This window comes from Benincasa hispida, chromosome 6 (assembly GCF_009727055.1).
Source record: "Benincasa hispida cultivar B227 chromosome 6, ASM972705v1, whole genome shotgun sequence".
Taxonomy (NCBI): domain Eukaryota; kingdom Viridiplantae; phylum Streptophyta; class Magnoliopsida; order Cucurbitales; family Cucurbitaceae; genus Benincasa; species Benincasa hispida.
In genome coordinates, this window is record NC_052354.1 from 9,964,471 (window position 1) to 9,982,712 (window position 18,242).

At 33.2% G+C, this 18,242-nt stretch overlaps 1 protein-coding gene across 1 annotated transcript; it reads right to left on the minus strand.

Annotated features, from left to right (window-relative positions):
* Window positions 1-1,235: 1,235 nt before the first annotated feature.
* LOC120079091 (UDP-glycosyltransferase 90A1-like) lies at window positions 1,236-11,586 on the minus strand. Its single transcript, XM_039033278.1, has 2 exons — window positions 11,534-11,586; window positions 1,236-2,149 (listed from the first exon to the last, which is right to left on the minus strand). Exons 1-2 carry the CDS (start codon window positions 11,584-11,586, stop codon window positions 1,411-1,413), a joined length of 792 nt encoding a protein of 263 aa, XP_038889206.1. The 3' UTR covers window positions 1,236-1,410.
* Between the last annotated feature and the right edge of the window lie 6,656 nt (window positions 11,587-18,242).

An 18,242-nucleotide genomic window follows, 5' to 3' on the forward strand; every position in this document is an offset into this window, starting at 1 on the left:
CAAACTTATGAAAATGAATACAACGAAAAGGTAAACGATAACTCATTTTACTATCGTATAAGTTTCGAGGCTCCATCGTGTAGTACGATGAGATAAACGATAAGGTTCAACGTTACATCATTTAACTACCTGACTCTATCGTGCACAACTAAAAGGTAAACAATATCGTTTCCATCCGTTTTATTTTTCTAACTCAACCCAACCATGAAATATTTGGGTTGAGTTGGTTCGGGTTAATCGAGTCATTTATTTAAAATTTTATATTCTAAAAAGAAGCAAAATGTAAGTACGTAAAAATCTAATTTAGTTATTTTTATATATTGAATTAAGATTAACAACTCAATTTTAATTTATATAATGAAAAATTTCTTTCTAAAGTGTAAAGAAACTACTTTTAAGAGTTGTTAAAAAATAAAATATTCAAAAAATATTGGAACTAAATAAAATTAAAATCAATATATATATAAATAATTGTGTTATAAGTAATAAAAAATATACATTTCAAAGTTAATAATAAATTCTGGTTGGTTTGAGTTATATTAGGTAAACTTATAAACCAACCCAACCAATAAAATTTTCATTTATGAGAACCCAGCCCAACCCAACCTAAACCGCACAGATTGGGTTGGGTTGATCGATTTTTTCGGGTCATCGGGTTCTTTGAACACCCCTAACTATGTGTGTCTTCAAGAAGTCACACATTTCCTTTTCCTTTTCCTTTATTTATTTTTCTCTTTACTCTAACAATTTTCTTCCATTATAAATATATACATATATATTTCAAAAACATACTTCCAATCTTTGGTCTTTTCATTTCCTTTGGTTTCAAAATTTTCCTCCAACAATACTTTCCAAAACAACCAAAATACCATTGTTTTCAAATGCTATATGACCTGTAGTGGGGTCTCGCAGAGTGTTTGTTGGCTTACTGAAATTTAGGAGGTAGCCCTTTTCTCTTTTTTCTGAAGAGATTCAGATTGTTCATGTGCAACAGTTTCTAATCTTTTTGTGTAGCTAAGAGGGCTACATAAAATTTCCTTCTTTGGATTTTTGGCTAGACTCTTTTCCTGCTTTTGTTAGTGTCTGTAAACGACAGTTGATACTGCCCACCTCCACATGGCATAATAAATTCTTTCTTTCTCAAAAGAAAATATATATATATATTAGAAATATTATAATTGGGCAACTTTTGCATGGAGGCCCCCACATATAAAAGAAATTATAACCTTCTTTGTTACATTGTAAAAAAAAAAAAAATCAATTTTTCTACAGAAATATTTATCACATGCCAAACATCACGTAAATATTTGTCACTTGTGAGTTAATGCAACATGCACCTAAATAATTTTTCAAATTAAATATACCGACACACAATAAATAACCATAGGGCGATCTGCAAACAAACCTTTATTATGTATAATTTATCCCACGTCCATTGAATGCTGGCAAATCCGTATGCAATAACAATGGTGATTTGTTGCACATTTCCTGAACGAATAGCTCCAAATTCATCCATGAGGATCCATTTTCTGCCATAGCTTTCTTGGCCATCTCTGAAATCTCCATTGCCTTCTTCCTCACCTCTTTCCCTTTCTCTCCTTCCATTAACTCTCTCACAAATCTCTTCAAAACCTTCCCTTTCACAGACCCTTTCATCGACGACGGCCCTTTCGACGGCCTCATCCCCGCCGTCAACTCATCCACCACCATCCTCGCATTTAAACTCTGCTCCACCATTAACGGGTAAGTAAGAATCGGCACTCCACAGCTCAAACTCTCCACCACTGAGTTCCAACCACAATGACTCAAAAACCCTTTAACAGCTTCATGTTTTAACACTTCCCATTGATTAACCCATTCCCTTACTATAATCCCTCTATCTTTTACTCTTTCTTCAAACCCTTTATCTTTGTCCTGTCCTTTTTTTGTCCATAGAAAGTTTACTCCAGATTCCTCCAACCCAATCTCTATCTCCTTTATTTGTTCACTCGAAATTTCTGCCTCTGATCCGAACGCCACATATAATACCCCTTTCCCTTGCTTAAGCTTTCCCTCCAACCACTCTCCGCTGCATTTGAAGCTTTTGAGTCCATTGATAATTTCTCCGCATTGGTCCAGACAAAGTGGTCCAATATTCCAAATCTTTTCTCTAGAAGATTAGAAAAAGAATGAATAAAGAAACAATGAAAATGGTTATTCAAAACCCAACAAATTCACATTCTTTATTTAAGACACTTTTATATTTTTCTATGGTGTTTAAAGGTGTCATGAATTACTAAGCTATAAGGCTATGTTTGAGAATAATTGTCAAAATCACTTCCCTGTTGGTTAGTTATTTGTGAACTGATGTTTTTTTTTTTTTTGGTTACTTTAGATTATTGACCAGAAGATGATAGCATTGACTGCCATAAAACAATTGCTTAATAATTAGATTAAATGAGATATATGTTTGTGAATCTTCTTTCCATGTTTATATCATACAAATTTCTTAAAACTTAAAAATAAAAATATAAAAATATAAGGAGCAATGGTAAATGTAGCGATCAACAAGAAGTATTAGCAGATATAATGCAATAGAATTTACAAATTTAGTAAAATTTAGATACTAATTCTAAGAGTCTATCAGGTGATAAATTATATTATTGATAAGAGTCTATCACTGATAAAGACTATTAATAATAGAAGTTTATCATCGATAAAGTATATCACATTTAGATTTCTACATTTGCAATTATTTATAAATGTTTTTATACACTTAATGATTAGCTCTAAAGTGTCACTCATTGAAATTACTCAAAATATAAATTAATAACTATTCAGTTAAATAATTTCTCAAAATTGAGAAATATATTTTTTAGTATTTTGATAATTCTAAAATATTTAAGAAATCAGTTTTAAGAGTGGAACCAAACATATATATATATATATGATGGTATGAAAATCAATATCACAAAATCATTGATAAAATCTCGTTTTAAAAAATCCCTATTTCAATTCCCTCTGTTTTAAATGTACTCAAGGTGGATTGAAAATTAGAATTGTTTTCAAATATAAAAAAAAAATGAGCCAATTTATTTATAAATATAATAAAATGTCACTATCTATTTCTATCTATTTTAAATGATAGACAATGATAGACAACAATGTCTATGACTATTTATTACTCATAGATAGTAATATTTTACTATATTTGAAAATATTTTCAATAATTTTATCATTTAAAATAATTATTAACAACTATATATTATTGGTCAGTTTTCCAAATACTCGTAACCATTTTATTTGTTATTGTTTTTGAACATTCAGATTATAAACATACTTATTGGAGTATACATGGGTTGGGTTGAGGATGTTTTTTTGAACAAACTCGAAAATTCGGGTTGGTTGGGTTGGCAACCCAAAGAACCCAATATAAAGTCTCTAACCCAACCCAACCCAACCCAACCCTTAAAATTCGGGTTGGGTTGGGGGATGTCGGATTATAACTTGTTTTTTTTTTAATTAAAAATATGTAAATTTATATACAACACATGACTAATAACTAAAATCTCACAAAATTCAAATGTTAAATACCAAATATCTAAAATATTTATTGCAAACTTCAAATAAGGAAAAATATCATAATAATTTTAAAAGAAAAATATTTAAAATTCACAAATTAATCAATACAAAGTAATCAAATTTTAAACAAAGAGAAATATATATAGTATATTTTATTTATATATATAAAATTCGGGTTGGGTTGGGTCAACCTAAATTTTTTTTAGCCAACCCACAACTCAACCCAACCTAACAAAAATATAAAAAAGTTTAACCCAACCTAACCCTTATATTTTGGATTGAATAGTTCGAGTTGTTCGAATTGTCGGGTTATTTGATCACTTCTGATACTGATAAATTTTGAAGAAAGTATACACTAATTTTTGTTATCAGAAATTAGGAGCCCACTCATAGAAACGGAAAAATCGGGATGGAAAAATTTTGAAAATAATATATAATGGGTAGGCTTAATTTTAAAAAATAAAAAACAAATAATTATTAAATAGATCTTTTTAAAAAATTAAATTTATAAATTTTATTTTAAATTTATTTGTGTGGTTACTGGTTATCACTCTCTTTTGAAAAGGAAGCCAACTTTTAAAAGAAGGTATAGTTTTTGAAAACATAATTTTGTTCTTAAAAAAATAATTAAAATATAAGTGATAAATCAAAAAAAGTGAAATTTTCACGTATAGAAAAAATGTCAAACTATTTATCAAAATAGTTTAAAAAAATTATTAATATACTTCTATCAACGTCTATTATATAATATTAATCATAGATTTTTATCAGTCTCTATAAAAAAAATTTACTATATTGTATAAATAAATTTTCTTTTGTTTTTTAATTTTTGAAATCCCCTCTAAAAATGCTTAAATTTAAAAAAGAGAAAACTAAAAAAAATAATCTATCAAATAGCTTAATAATATCCCACACCTATTTATGCTCTTTAGTATAAGAATCCTTATCCTCGTGATACTATGGATACAGGATACTTTGTATTTGATATAAACACAGTGATCCAACTTGTTTGTGTAGGTGACATGTGAATAGAGGATATCCTATGCAATGAAGTTTGCATTAGATCGGACTGCAAAATATAACCATTAGATGTAACTCCGTTGACTAGATATGTTTCTATTTCGATAGGATGACCTAGGCAACTTAGTCTTAATCCTGAGTATATTATGAACTCCTGTTCACGAGAGATTGTCCTTTGATTTGTATGGGTGAGATTTGCCAGTTCGTTGACTCAATAAGTCTACCATTTTAGGACAGGACCGAGTGGGGAGCTGGGAACATAATAATACACGATGGATTTCACTCCTTCCCGACTTTACGGTAAGTAGATGAGTGTTTCCTTAAGTGGGGTCTCCGATATTTAAACAAAGGGTCATACCCTCTCACTAACCCGAGAGAGGTTTTTGTTTAATGGTTGGACCATAAACAAGTTGTTCATTAGGAAATACTGGTACTTAAGGATACAGAGGTAACCCAGAGTAAAATGGAAATTTGACCCAACTAGTGTTACGAACACGAGTGAAGGACTAACTTGCTATTATTGGTCTATATTCATAGACACATAAATATATTGGCAGTAAGAAGAGTGTAGTTGTGGGTCTTTAGTGGATTGTACCCACAATTAACGAATATTGATTAATGAGGTTAATGAGTTTAGCCAATTAATCTCATATCGTTGGAGCTTCTGATCTGTAGGTCTCTGAGGTTCTTTCCTAGTTCGTAAAGAGAATTGAGGTAACTATGTCTTGAATAAAGTTTGAAATGTTCAAATTCAGTTAGAAAAATAATATAATATATATTGATATATTATAATATAAAGTTTATATTTTAATTAAACTTTATAATGTAAATTTAATTTTGGATATGAAAATTAATTTATTAAAGAATTAAATATTTGAAGGAATTTAAATAATAATTTAATATGAATTGGATTCATATTAAAACTATATGTTAAAATTAATGTGTATTAGATGCACATTAGAACTGGAGGTTATTAGAGAAATACAATTGAATATGATTTCAAGTGTAGGCTAAATTAAATATTTGATATTTAATTTGGTAATTAATTAATTAGAGAATTAATTACTTATTAATTAAATTTGATTTAATTAAACTAATTGAATTAAACCTATAGGTTATGTGAAAGATGTTGTGATTTAAATGAAATCATTAATTAAATTAGATTGAAATAATTATTAATTTAATTAACTAATTATTTTAATTAACTAATTAAATCAAATAACTCCCATGTAGAAGAGTTATCTGAAACGTGGACTCTTCCATATCCCATTCTCTCCATTTGGTTAAGAAACCTGCAAAACATAATTTTGCAGATAGTGATAAGTGATTTTGCACAGAAGCGTTCTGTATAAAAAAATCTCTCCTCTCTCAAATCTCTCCTCCTTTTTCCTATATTCATTTAGTTCCTACAAACTGTTGTACTAAAGGTTCTCAAAGAATAGGAAGAAAGCCTTTTTGATGGTATTGATTTCAATCCCAATAGGAGAATTAGTGATTTTCATTCGGTTCTATAAAAGTAAGTATTCTTTCCCTTTTCTTTGTACAGTTTATTTTCTAATGCATGCTTAACCTAGATTAGTTTTACGGTAGGTTTATTCTTTTTTGTTAATTCTCTGTGAAATATTATGAATTTCCCAGTGTATGGATATTTCAGAATTCCTAAATTAATTCCAAGAAAAGATTCTGTGGTTTCTTCCACTGCATTAGGGCTTTCATCCCTACATTTAGTATCAGAGCCATCTTGTAGAATTGATTTAGATTTCTTAAATGTGCACTTAGGATGAATTGTAGGAGTATATCAGTAAGCAGCAGAGCAAAAAGGATCAATAAGTATTCCAATTCATTAATTATAACAATAATTAAAGCATGCTCATGCAATAATAAGAGGGTTTCAAGCCATACCTTTGTAGAACTTCTTGAAATCTCGATCCTCAACTGCAAACTTCTCCAAATCCAAAAACTTGATGGCGGAAAATTAAGAGTCAATTTTTACTTGACAACCAAATTCCCTTGGATGCGGTCTGCGATACATGTTCTTAAGATATGCATTGATAGTCATGCGTCGATGGTCATGCATTGGAATGATAATGCGTTAACGGATGTATGTGATGACCTTGTGTCCTGCCACAAGTTTTCTTGCGCTCACGCCAAGTATAACGTGAATGCAAGTTTCTTCGGTAATCCGAGGTCGAACATAGGGACTTGTAGCTATATGATTGCGGTGATGTGCATGCGGCGGTTTGAATAAAAGAATGGAAGGGAGGTTTCTACGTTAATCCTATTCCTACTCCTATCTAACAGACAACACAATGAGAATATGCTTGAAAGGTAGATATATGACAAACCTTGACATGAAATAAGTGTGTGGAAAAATAGATAAAATGCAGAGATGATTTCATTGCAACCCTTAAGAGTGACCACAAGGGCAACCCTAGTCAACGCAAGCCAATGCGATCATGCTACACTTATGCATAACAAATCATTTTCCAATGCAAATACGGTGCTCTTAAGTCAAGGACGCATGTGTTGAATGAAAAAGTGTCCATAGAGCTTATTCCTAAGTCTCTACTCTTTTCCTATACAATGATGCAAAATGCACACAACGCTGCGGTGACCGCACTCAATCGTATCCTATCTCTAGGATGCATGCGATGGGTTAATAGCAAACAGTGGTTATTCCTAAGCTTCTATCTCTTGTCTATGTGTTCTAATCTGACTCTCCTGAGCCTAGATTCTGACCTGACCTTCCCAAGCCTAGATCCTATCCTTAGACTACCCTCCCGAGTATCCCTAATGGACAAATGAAGCATACATAATACAAGACAAACGCATGAACTTGGTTGACGCAAGATTGTTACTATCCCTAATAAACAACGCATGCCTTGCTTAATGCGACTAACCACTTACCCTCCTGGATAGTTGATTGTTGCTGACTTCACTCATAGATAAGCAATGCGTTAGCCTATAGATATGTGTTGCAGCAGCTTCACACTAAGAAAATAAGGTTACTTGTACATTCATGCAACGCACACTCTCGATGGGTTACTTCATGCTTCATATCCCTAATCCACATGACTAAGTATGCGATACCCAAGCAATCCCACTAAGTGTTGCAATGAAAGTAAAGATGCTAAGCAAAGAAGATGGAGATGGAGTCGAAGGACCAAAGAAATGCATTGAAAACAGATTGTATTAATTCCTTAATTCCAAAATGTCATACAATACGATATGAGAAAACAAAGGAAAAGGAAATGATCGGCTGGAAGCAAAGATTTTCTCCCAGCGGATGTGCGTCATGGCTGCCGGTGGTGCCATGGATGGGTAGAGGAATGACTCTCTCGAGATCTAGCTCTGGTTAAAGGCTCCGATCGTCACTCGGAATGGATAAAGGAGGTGAAGAACTCTCAAACGTCTTCTCACGCATTTTTTCTGGATCGCGGGGAAAATCCTCGGTTTGAGGGATAATCTCCGGATAACTTGAATTTCAGCTCCTCGACTTCTATTTATAGAGCTTGGGTTGCCGACAACATTAATTGGACTGCTCTGAGTCTGACGTTCACCGCATTAGTCCTTTCTGAACCTCTGCCACCAATGGTGAGGTAGGTGAAATGTCAACATCATCTTTTGGTTTTTCTCGAGGTAGATGCGTTGATGCGTTCATTCCACCTACCTTTCGTTGATCCCACTAGTTTGCATTGTCGCGTAGCTGCAATCATTCAATGGCCACATTTGCTTAATATCGCAACTCTACATGATGACCACAATCACCCGATGAGCGCAATTCCCATGCGATGAACGTATACGGCTGCTCACCGCAACACTCATGCGTTGATCTAATGTGTTTGCCTTGCGATGGAGAGTTTCTCCATATGCGGTCGTCTATGCGGTGGTCTGGTTTCTACGTTTGGGTCCATTTCCTGCATTAGCTACAAAAATAGAACATTCAACACATAATTAACGCAAAATAACGGGTTAGCTGAGATTCGTTATACTGATCGACGCAAACTCATTTTCTCGTGAATTCTTATCGTGATTGACGCATATTTCGTCTAACAACCTTCATAATTCTAAGTAAAAGGCCTAAGATGACATGCATTTTTGCATGTCATCACTTACTATAGACCATCTCAAGATCTTCCCCACTATTCTTTTGGAGCTTTTGAGTTGTGGGATTCAAAATAAGCTTGAATGAATGGAACTTGGAGAAGAACTCATTGCAACAACCCACTTGAAGAACAATTTATTCAACTTGAATTTTCCAGCAAAACTCTATATCTCCTCCATTCCACTTCAATCTTCTCTATATATTGCAGGCTTTTCATGCAAAGAAGATGGTTGCATGAGATGCAGCTCATGCTTGGAGTTATTGAAACCAAACTTAAGTGGGTTTTGTGTGAGCTAGTTGAAAGTGTTATAGGAAAAAATCATAATTCCATTTTGTGTTTTTCAATTTTCTAAATGATTTCAAAAATTCAAAATATTATTAATTTTGCCAAATTAATTTTTCTAATAAAATTAATAAATATTATTTAACAATTTAATTAATTCTAATTAATTTAAAATCAAATATTAAATTAATTTTACACAAATCCACCTTCATATATTTAAATCATATTTAAATATTAATTCTCCTATTCCATTTAATTCTTAAAATTAAACGTGTAATTATATCTTATATAATTACTAATTCCTTTAATTCTAATTTGAACGTTTCAAATTAACTTATCACACTACTCTAAAACTAATCCATTTACGAGCTAGTAGGGGACCTCGCGGACCTATAGATCATGGGCTCCAACAATCCGAGATTAATTGGCTAAACTCATTAGACCGAATTAACCCTCATTCATTAACTAATGGGTCACTCCACTAAAGCCCATAGTTGAACTCCCCTCACTGTAGATATATTATGTCCACTTGATATAACCATGATTAGTAAGTTAACCCTTCACAGGTTGTTCGTAATAACGGCTGGGTCAAATGTCTGTTTTACCCCTTATCTCTTATTCCTTAAGTCCTACTGATCATCTAATGAACAATTGATTTGTGATCTAATTAACAAACCGAGTCCCTCTCGGGTCAATGAGAGGGTGGGGCCCCTTGTTCAAGATCCGAAATCAGCACTTAAGGAAACAACCTCTCTACTATCCCTAAAAGTGGGTAGGAGTAAATTCCTTCTTGCACCCTATGTCCTAAGCTAGCTACTCGGTCTTACCCCTGAAATGGAGGTTTATTGAGCCGGCACTGTTGAGTCAACCCTCACCAATGAAAATCTAAGGATAATCCCGAATAAACAAGAGTTCATAGTTAGCTCGGGATTAAGGTCAAGTTATCTAGGTCATCGCTTTAAAAGAGTCAGCTTAAACAGTAAACAACGTTATAAAGTAAGAGTGACTGATTTCATGGTCGATCTTATACAAACCCATTTGTACAGGATGCCCCCACTCCTCATGTCATAACTTGTACGAATTAGGATCACTTTGTTTGTAGCACTTTACAACTCTTTGTAACAACTATAGAGTAGGCTGCATCAAATAGTATTACCAGAATAAGACATCCAATATTGTTCATATACTATAGATCATTTTGACTATTTACTCAAACCTGATCCAATCCTTATGTCTCTACATAAAGTTCAAATACTCATATAATAGTCATGGGTCTTTTAAGTTTATTGGATTTCTAATAAGCAATACATATATTCAATAACAACTTATTGAATTTCTAGAATAAGTTTTATTGTTTATAAACCATGAGTTTTAGGACATAAACCCAACATAAATTGCATTGTGAATGAATGTTTATGATAGTTTATGGCCATATAATTTCATGTTTGATTCGATCAAATTGTAAAGGTTCCAATGTTTTTGGGCATTCAATCATGTCATTCGAGTCTTATATAAGTCCCTGTCTAGAATTAGGGTTGTAATCGGATGACAATCGAGACCAATTTTGGCCAAAAATAGAAGAACAATCAACGAACTGTCCAAAATCGTGTTTTGGTATCGCAGGGTTGCAATACTGCTCTCGGTGTTGAAACACTACGACACATGTTACGGTAGGGTTGCGTTACGCGAAATTTAGCTACAGTCCAAGGTGGTTCGATTCGGTTCAGCTGGTTCAAAGCGATTTGGTCCGATTTTGCACTGGGTTGGCGTAGTTCGTGGTTTTGGGTATAGTTTGAAGCGGTTCGGGTTTATTCGAGTTGGTCATGTCCGATTATGAAGTGGAAAACATTTTTTAGGATAAAATTTGCACAATTATTGTAATTTATTGCTTTATTTTATCCTATGGGCCAAATTACCAGTTCATTTGCTATTTAAATGCTATATGGATGTTATTTAGATAAATTTCACTATAGGTTAAGCATGTTCATACATTTTAATATATTATAAGCGTGATAATGTATGGTTTTAGTGCATGATGTGTGTATGATTTGATGAGTTATTTAACATATTTTGATATGTTAGATATATGAAATTGGAAAAGCATGATGCATGACATTACTTAGGTAAATATAAAGAGTTATATTTATTTATGTCTTATATATGCTTCATGGATTTTCATGAGTTGTTTAATATAAGTGTTATATTAATACAGTTGAAAATCGATTTGCATTGAGCATGACACATTCATAGTTTAATATACCTGTTATATTAAAGTCATGAAGTACATGTAATATGGTTTTCTTGTTAATTATAATTTGATTGTTAATCAATTAAACCATAGAAAGCATGATTATCGGGCTAATAAGTACTTCTGTAATAGTTATAAAATTAATATTTAGTAACCGTCAACCTACAATAAAGAGTTCCATCCAAATTTAGGATCTTAGGGGGTGTTTGGCTCACCAACATGAGTTGAGTTAAGTTGGTATAATATATCAACTCATTGTTTGGCCCACAAACTTTAAATGTTGGTGAAGTTGAGTTGGTATATTTTACCAACTCACCTTAACTCACCCCAAATCTCCCTTTTTCCCATGTTTTCAGTGCCTCTACCCATCAGCCACTGTCACACTCCAAGAACTATCTCCGGACTCTAACAAAAACCTCCAATAACAACTTCGGCAACCAACTCCAGGCTTCGACAACCACCTCCAATGAAAATTCCAGTGACGAAACCCAGACTTCGATAACCACCTTCGATGACAGCTCCGATGCCAACTCCAAGCTTCGACAACCTTTGTGCGACCAACTCCAACAACCAATTATGGTCTCCGACAACCACCTCCGGTGACCTAACTCCGACGACCGCCTTCGTGCTACCACTCTGGCGACCAATTGGCTCTGATAACAAACTCCGATGACCAGCTCTGACTACAAACTCTGATAAAAATCACCTTCGATGATCACCTTTGAGCGAGCAACTTCGACGACCAACTCAGGGCTTTGACAACCACCTTTGATGACAAACTCTGACAACCAACTCTAATACCACCTTCATGTGACTAACTTCGGACTTCGACAGTCACCTACGACTATAATCTCTAGCGAAAATCATCTTCGATGATCAACTTTGACGATCACTTTTGCTCGACCAATTCGAAGATTCGAAAGTCACCTCCGATGACAAACTTCGATAACCAACTCCAATATACCTTCATGCAACCAACTTCAAGCTCCGAAAACCACCTTCTGCTACAAACTCCAACAAAAATCATCTTCGATAATCAACTTTGACAACCATTTCCGACTACTATAAGACTGATGACTGTTAAAGTATGTTGTAGAGTTGTTGATTATATGTCTACATTAAATACAGTATTTATACGTAAAAATTTGTAAAAAAATATTTTTATTTAATTGAATTCACATAACAAAAGAGTTTTAAGAATATTTAGCCGAAAAGTATGTATGTAGTTGAAAAGTATGTAAAATATAACAAAAAAAAAAAACCCATAAAATCAAAAAATTATGGAACATTTTCCAACAAAAATTAGTGAAAAAGAGAGATTTGTCTCTGATGATCCTCCAAATTTAGATGAAATGAAAGTGAAATTGTTGAAGAAATGTGGTGACATTCCATTGGTTGTTACAATGATGGTGGAGATTTAATTAAAAAAAAATCATGACATAGTAAAAATATAGAGCAACAATAGGAAAAATAAGAAAAATAAGAAGATGATAATGAAATTCATGGAGAAAAATTAGCTAGAATCAAAAGTTTTGATTTCGCTTTGGTTTCTTATTTTATTTAAACATATTTCTACAAGAAATGTAATGGTTTAATTGTTGTTCATTGCCCAAAAAAGAAAGAAAGAAAGAAAGAAAGAAAATTTTAAATTTTTTTTAAAAAATTCAATCCATATTTTATTCAAACAAAGATGGGTAGAATTATTGAATAAAAAAGCTTCAAAACAAAAATAGTAATCGTAAAAGTATATTATTGAATAAAAATGTTTCAAAAAACTGCATCAGATATCTAGATATATGAACTATATACCCCAAACATAGACATATGAACTCATACCAAATAACTCTGCACCTCAAACACAGACATATGAACTCCATAGATATATAAACTCCACAGACATATGAACTCCAGGCATCCTATCTCAACTCTGCACCCTAAATAGCACCTTAAAGAATTAGAATTAATTTTAAAATGTTTAAAATTAATTTAGACCTTAGATCACATTAATTCTAATAAGATTAGAATTATGTCATATTTGTTTTAATATATTTAAAATATGACTAATAGGACAACAAGATTTTAGGTTATAAGGGGAACTCTACCGGTGAAGTTTTGTTTATGTTAGGGGTTCTTAAGATGACGGTTCACGGAACACATCTTACCTAGAAACTAATCCGGAACTTGAGTTGAATTAACCTTAGTCCTGTTAGCATGCAATGTCACTAGGTTAATTAAATAGTTTAATTCACCTAGAACATTAAAGTGTAAAGACTTTTTTATAAGAGTGATAATAAACACACTTGGATAGAATAAAACCCTAAAAATGGAAAAAGATTTTAGTCGGATAAAAATGGTATATGAGATATATAAATTTTTTAGCTCTCACGTCCCTAAGAATTCACACTGTGATATCCTTGCTTGGCTTCATGTCGCCCTAGGCGCGACATCCCTTCAGAAAGTATTTACATGGGTCAATACCTTGGTGAATAGGGAAAGTGTTCATAGTAAGTGGGATAAGGATGTGTGTCAACGTATCCTATGGTCTCCTCCATTAGGTTGTACCGTGAGATTTCTATGGTCTGCCTGCATGTGGTCCTGGAGGAACCATCCCTTCGAAGGGTCTGATCATAAGATTCGGAACAAGGCAAACTTCAGTAATGGATAGGATTTCTTAGATTAATCTTCAACAATTTTCTCTCCTTATGGTAGCCTGTTGAAGCATACATTTGAGATTCGAAAATGGTAGGGTCACAGTTACGGGATCAATATAGCTAGTTAATGAATCCTTGATCAAAAAATGGTAGCTAAGAACTATAGTAAAAATAGTTATTTTGATATTAGTAATTAGTTGAGATTGTCTCAATCAGGGGAAGGGTAGTTGATCACCCTTTGGTGGCTGTTGCTCTAAACCTTTAAAATATCGTTGCAAAAACTAAATCGATAGTTTAATTAAGGTTATTTGATTGCTTGTTTTTATCGAATTAATTGGATACTTGTTTTTATATAATGGGTTAAGGAAAATATAACTGATGCGGTCAATTTTTTGTTATTCATTTCAGCATGTCTTCCACCATTATTTCCTTGCTTAAGAACGAAAAACTAACCAGTGAAAACTATGCGATGTAGAAATCAAACTCAAATATGATTCTTGTTATAAATGATCTATGTTCGTCTTGACAGAGAAGGTGTCCTTCAATCCCCGCTCAGAATACATTCCAAGCATTGAGGGATGCTTATAACCGTTGGACAAAGGCCAATGACAAGTCCCAAGTCTATATCTTAGTAAGGCTTTCTGACGTTCTTACCAAGAAACATGAGGTCATGATTATTGCATGTTAGATCATGGAGTCCCTTCAGGAGATGTTTAGACAACCATCCTCTCAGATCCCGCACGAGGCCATCAAGTACGTTTATAATGCACAAATGAATGAAGGCCAATCAGTAATAGAACATGTTCTTGACCTGATAATCCACTTCAATGTCGCCGAAATGAACAAGGCGGTCATTGACGAGTAATGTCGGATGTCTTTTATTTTGGAATCTATTCCAAAGAGTTTGCTCCAATTCCGTAGCAATGCACTTATGAAAAAAATGGAGTACACCATAACTACCCTCCTGAATGGTTATAGACTTATCAATCTCTTATGAAATGTAAGGAGCTGATAGAAGGATAGGCAAATGTTGCCCATTCCAAGAAGTTCCTTACGGGTTCACCCTCTGGAACTAAGTCTGTTCCCTCATTGTCTGGTTCTAAGAAGATCCAGAAAAAGAAAAGAATGAAGGGGAAGACTCCCGCTACTAGGAAAGGCAAGGGCAAGCGTAAGGTGGCTGATAAAGGCAAATGCTTCCACTGTAATGTGAATGGTCACTGGAAATGCAATTGCCCTAAATACCTTGTCGAGAAGAAAAGAGAAAAGAAAAGTAAATATGATTTACTAGTTCCGGAAACTTGTTTAGTGGAAAATGACCATAATGCCTAGATACTTGATTCGGGAGGCAATAATCATGTTTGCTCTTCTTTCCAAGGATAGTTCCTTCCAGCAGTTCGATGATGGTGCAATGACACTCAAGGTTGGAACAAGAGACACCATTTCAGCTTGTACAGTGGAAGTTGCAAAGTTTTTTTTTTAGAAATAGGTACTTACTTTTGGAAAATTTGTATATAGTTCCTAAAAATTAAGAGGAACGTTATATTTGTTTCTTGTTTAATAGAACAAATGTATTCAGTTTCTTTTTCATCTAAGGAAGCATTCATTATAAAAAATGTTGTGACTATTTGTTCAGCTAAATTAGGAAACAACTTGTATATGCTAAGACCAACTGAAGCAAAAGCACTTTTAAATCATTAGATGTTTAAAACTACTAATACTCAAATAAAAAGGCAAATAATTTCTCCTAGTAACAATAATACATATCTTTGCCATTTGAGATTAAGTCATATAAAATCTTGATAGGATCGAGATATTGGTAAAGAATGGACTTTTAAGCGAGTTAGAAGATGATTCATTACCTACATGTGAATCTTGTTTTGAAGGAAAAATGACTAAAAGACCTTTTAGTGGAAAAGGTTATAGAGCCAAAGAACCCTTATAGCTTATACATTTAGATCTTTGTGGTCCAATGAATGTAAAAGCTCGAGGAAGGTACGAATTCTTCATTCTCTTTCATAGATGATTATTCGAGGTATGATTACTTATACCTAATGAAACATAAGTTTGAAGCCCTTGAAAAGTTCAAGGTGTATAAGGCTGAAGTTGAAAACCTGTTAGGTAAAATAATTAAGACACTTCGATCTGATCAAGGTGGATAGTACATGGGTTTGGCATTTCAAGACTATATGATAGAACATGGAATCCAATCCCAACTTTCAGCACCTGGTACACCTCAGCAGGATAGTGTATCAGAAAAGAGAAATAAAACCTTTTTAGGCATGGTTCATTCTATGATGAGCTATGCTCAATTGCCTAGCTCGTTTTGGGGGTATGCAGTAGAGATTGCAGTTCATATCTTGAATAATGTTCCCTTAGAGAGTGTTTTTAAAACACCTTTCAAGTTATAGAGGGGGCATAAACCTAGTTTATGTTATTTCAGAATCTAGGATTGTTCTGTACATGTGCTAGTTATAAATCCTAACAAATTGGAACCTCGTTCAATGTTATGCCAATTTGTTGGTTACCCTAAGAAAATGAACTGGTATGTTCTATGATCCTCAAGAAACAAGATATTTGTTTGGACAAAGGCTACATTCTTGGAGGAAGACCACATGATGGATCATAAACCACAAAGCAAATTAGTATTAAATGAAGCTACTCAAGAATCAATAAGGTTTATTGATGAAGCTGGTCCTTCATTAAAAGTTAATGAAGAAGTCGACAGTTCAGGTCAATCTCATCCTCCTCAATCATTAAGAGTGCCTCGACACAGTGAGAGGGTTATATCACAATCTAAACATTACATGGGTTTAACTGAAACTCAGATTGTCATACCAGATGGTGGCGTTAAGGGTCCATTGTTCTATAATCAGGCAATGAATGATGAAAACAAGGACTAATAGGTCAAAGCAATGGACTTGAAATGCAGCCTATGTACTTCAATTCAGTATAAGAACTTGTAGATCTACCGGAAGGTTAAACCCATAGGGTGTAAATGGATCTATAAAAGAAAAAGAGATGTAGCTAGAAAGGTACAAGCTAGACTTGTAGCAAAGGGTTATACATAGAAGGAAGGGGTTGACTATGAGGAAACTTTTTTTCTCTGTTGCTATGTTTAAGTCTATAAGAATTCTCTTATCCATAGCCATATATTATGAATATGAGATATGACAAATGGATGTCAAGACTGCCTTTCTCAATGACAATCTTGAAGAAAGCATTTTTATGTCTCAGCCCGAGAGGTTCATAGCCCAAGGTTAGGAGCAAAAAGTTTGCCAGCTGAAACGATCAATTTATGGGTTGAAGCAAGCATCTAGATCTTGGAACATTAGATTTGATACCGTGATCAAATATTTTGGCTTTAGTTAGAACATTGATGAACCTTGTGTCTACAAGAAAATCATCAATGGTATAGTAGCTTCCTTGGTACTTTATGTAGAGATATCCTTCTAATTGGGAATGATGTAGGGTACCTTGCTAATATTTAAAAAATGACTAGCAGCCCAATTCCAAATGAAAGATTTGGGAGAGGTGTTGTATGTACTTGTAATCCAATTTATTAGAGATCACAAGAACATAATGTTAGAGTTTATGTCCTAAATCTCATGTATCTTGTGGTTTGTAAAGATAAACTAAAATAAGAGGCATTTTATTGATATTTAGACTGCATTCATTTAATCCAATAAACTAAGATCCAAATTTATCTAATGAAACTTAAACATGTATATGGAAACATGCAGGTGGATCATGCTCAAGTGATAACCTAAATGGTATGTAGTATATATATAAGTTTGGGTACCTTATCATGGTGACACTACGAATACGACCTGTTTTGTAGATGTGTTAGTTTATAGTTTGACTACAAAATGTTTGTTCATTAGAGGCATCAGTGGTACTTAAGGAGTTAGATATAACTACAGAGGTAAAACGGTAATTTGATCTAGCTATAGTTATGACGATCTATGAAAGGTTGACTCACTATTGATTAGTTATATCTATGGATGCAGAAATATATCTATAATGTAAAGAGTGCAGCTATCGATCTTTAGTAGAGTGATTGATAGTTAATAAATATTGATTAATTAGATTAAAGGAGTTTAATCAATTAATCATATATCATTGGAGCTTCTAATCTATAGGTCCATAAAGTCTCCTTGTTAACTCACTAAAGGATAGTAATGATGAATGATTTAAATTATTCAAATCAAATGAGAAAATTTTATATTGATGAGATTAGTATATAATGGTTATTTATAGATATGATCTATAATCCAAATTATGTAAGAGAGTTATATTTGAATAAGATTCAAATATTAGATTTATATGAATTGGATTCATAAAGAGATGTATACATATAAATATGTGATATTTATA

What these genes read in the sequence shown, in the direction of transcription:
- LOC120079091 (XM_039033278.1), bottom strand. Translation starts at nt 11,586, where the DNA reads ATGGGTAGAGGCACTGAAAACATGGGAAAAAGGGAGATTTGGGGTGAG. An exon ending in GAGATTTGGGGTGAGTTAAG is followed by an intron (nt 2,150 to 11,533) that starts GTGAGTTGGTAA and finishes CTAATCTTCTAG; the next exon opens with AGAAAAGATTTGGAATATTG.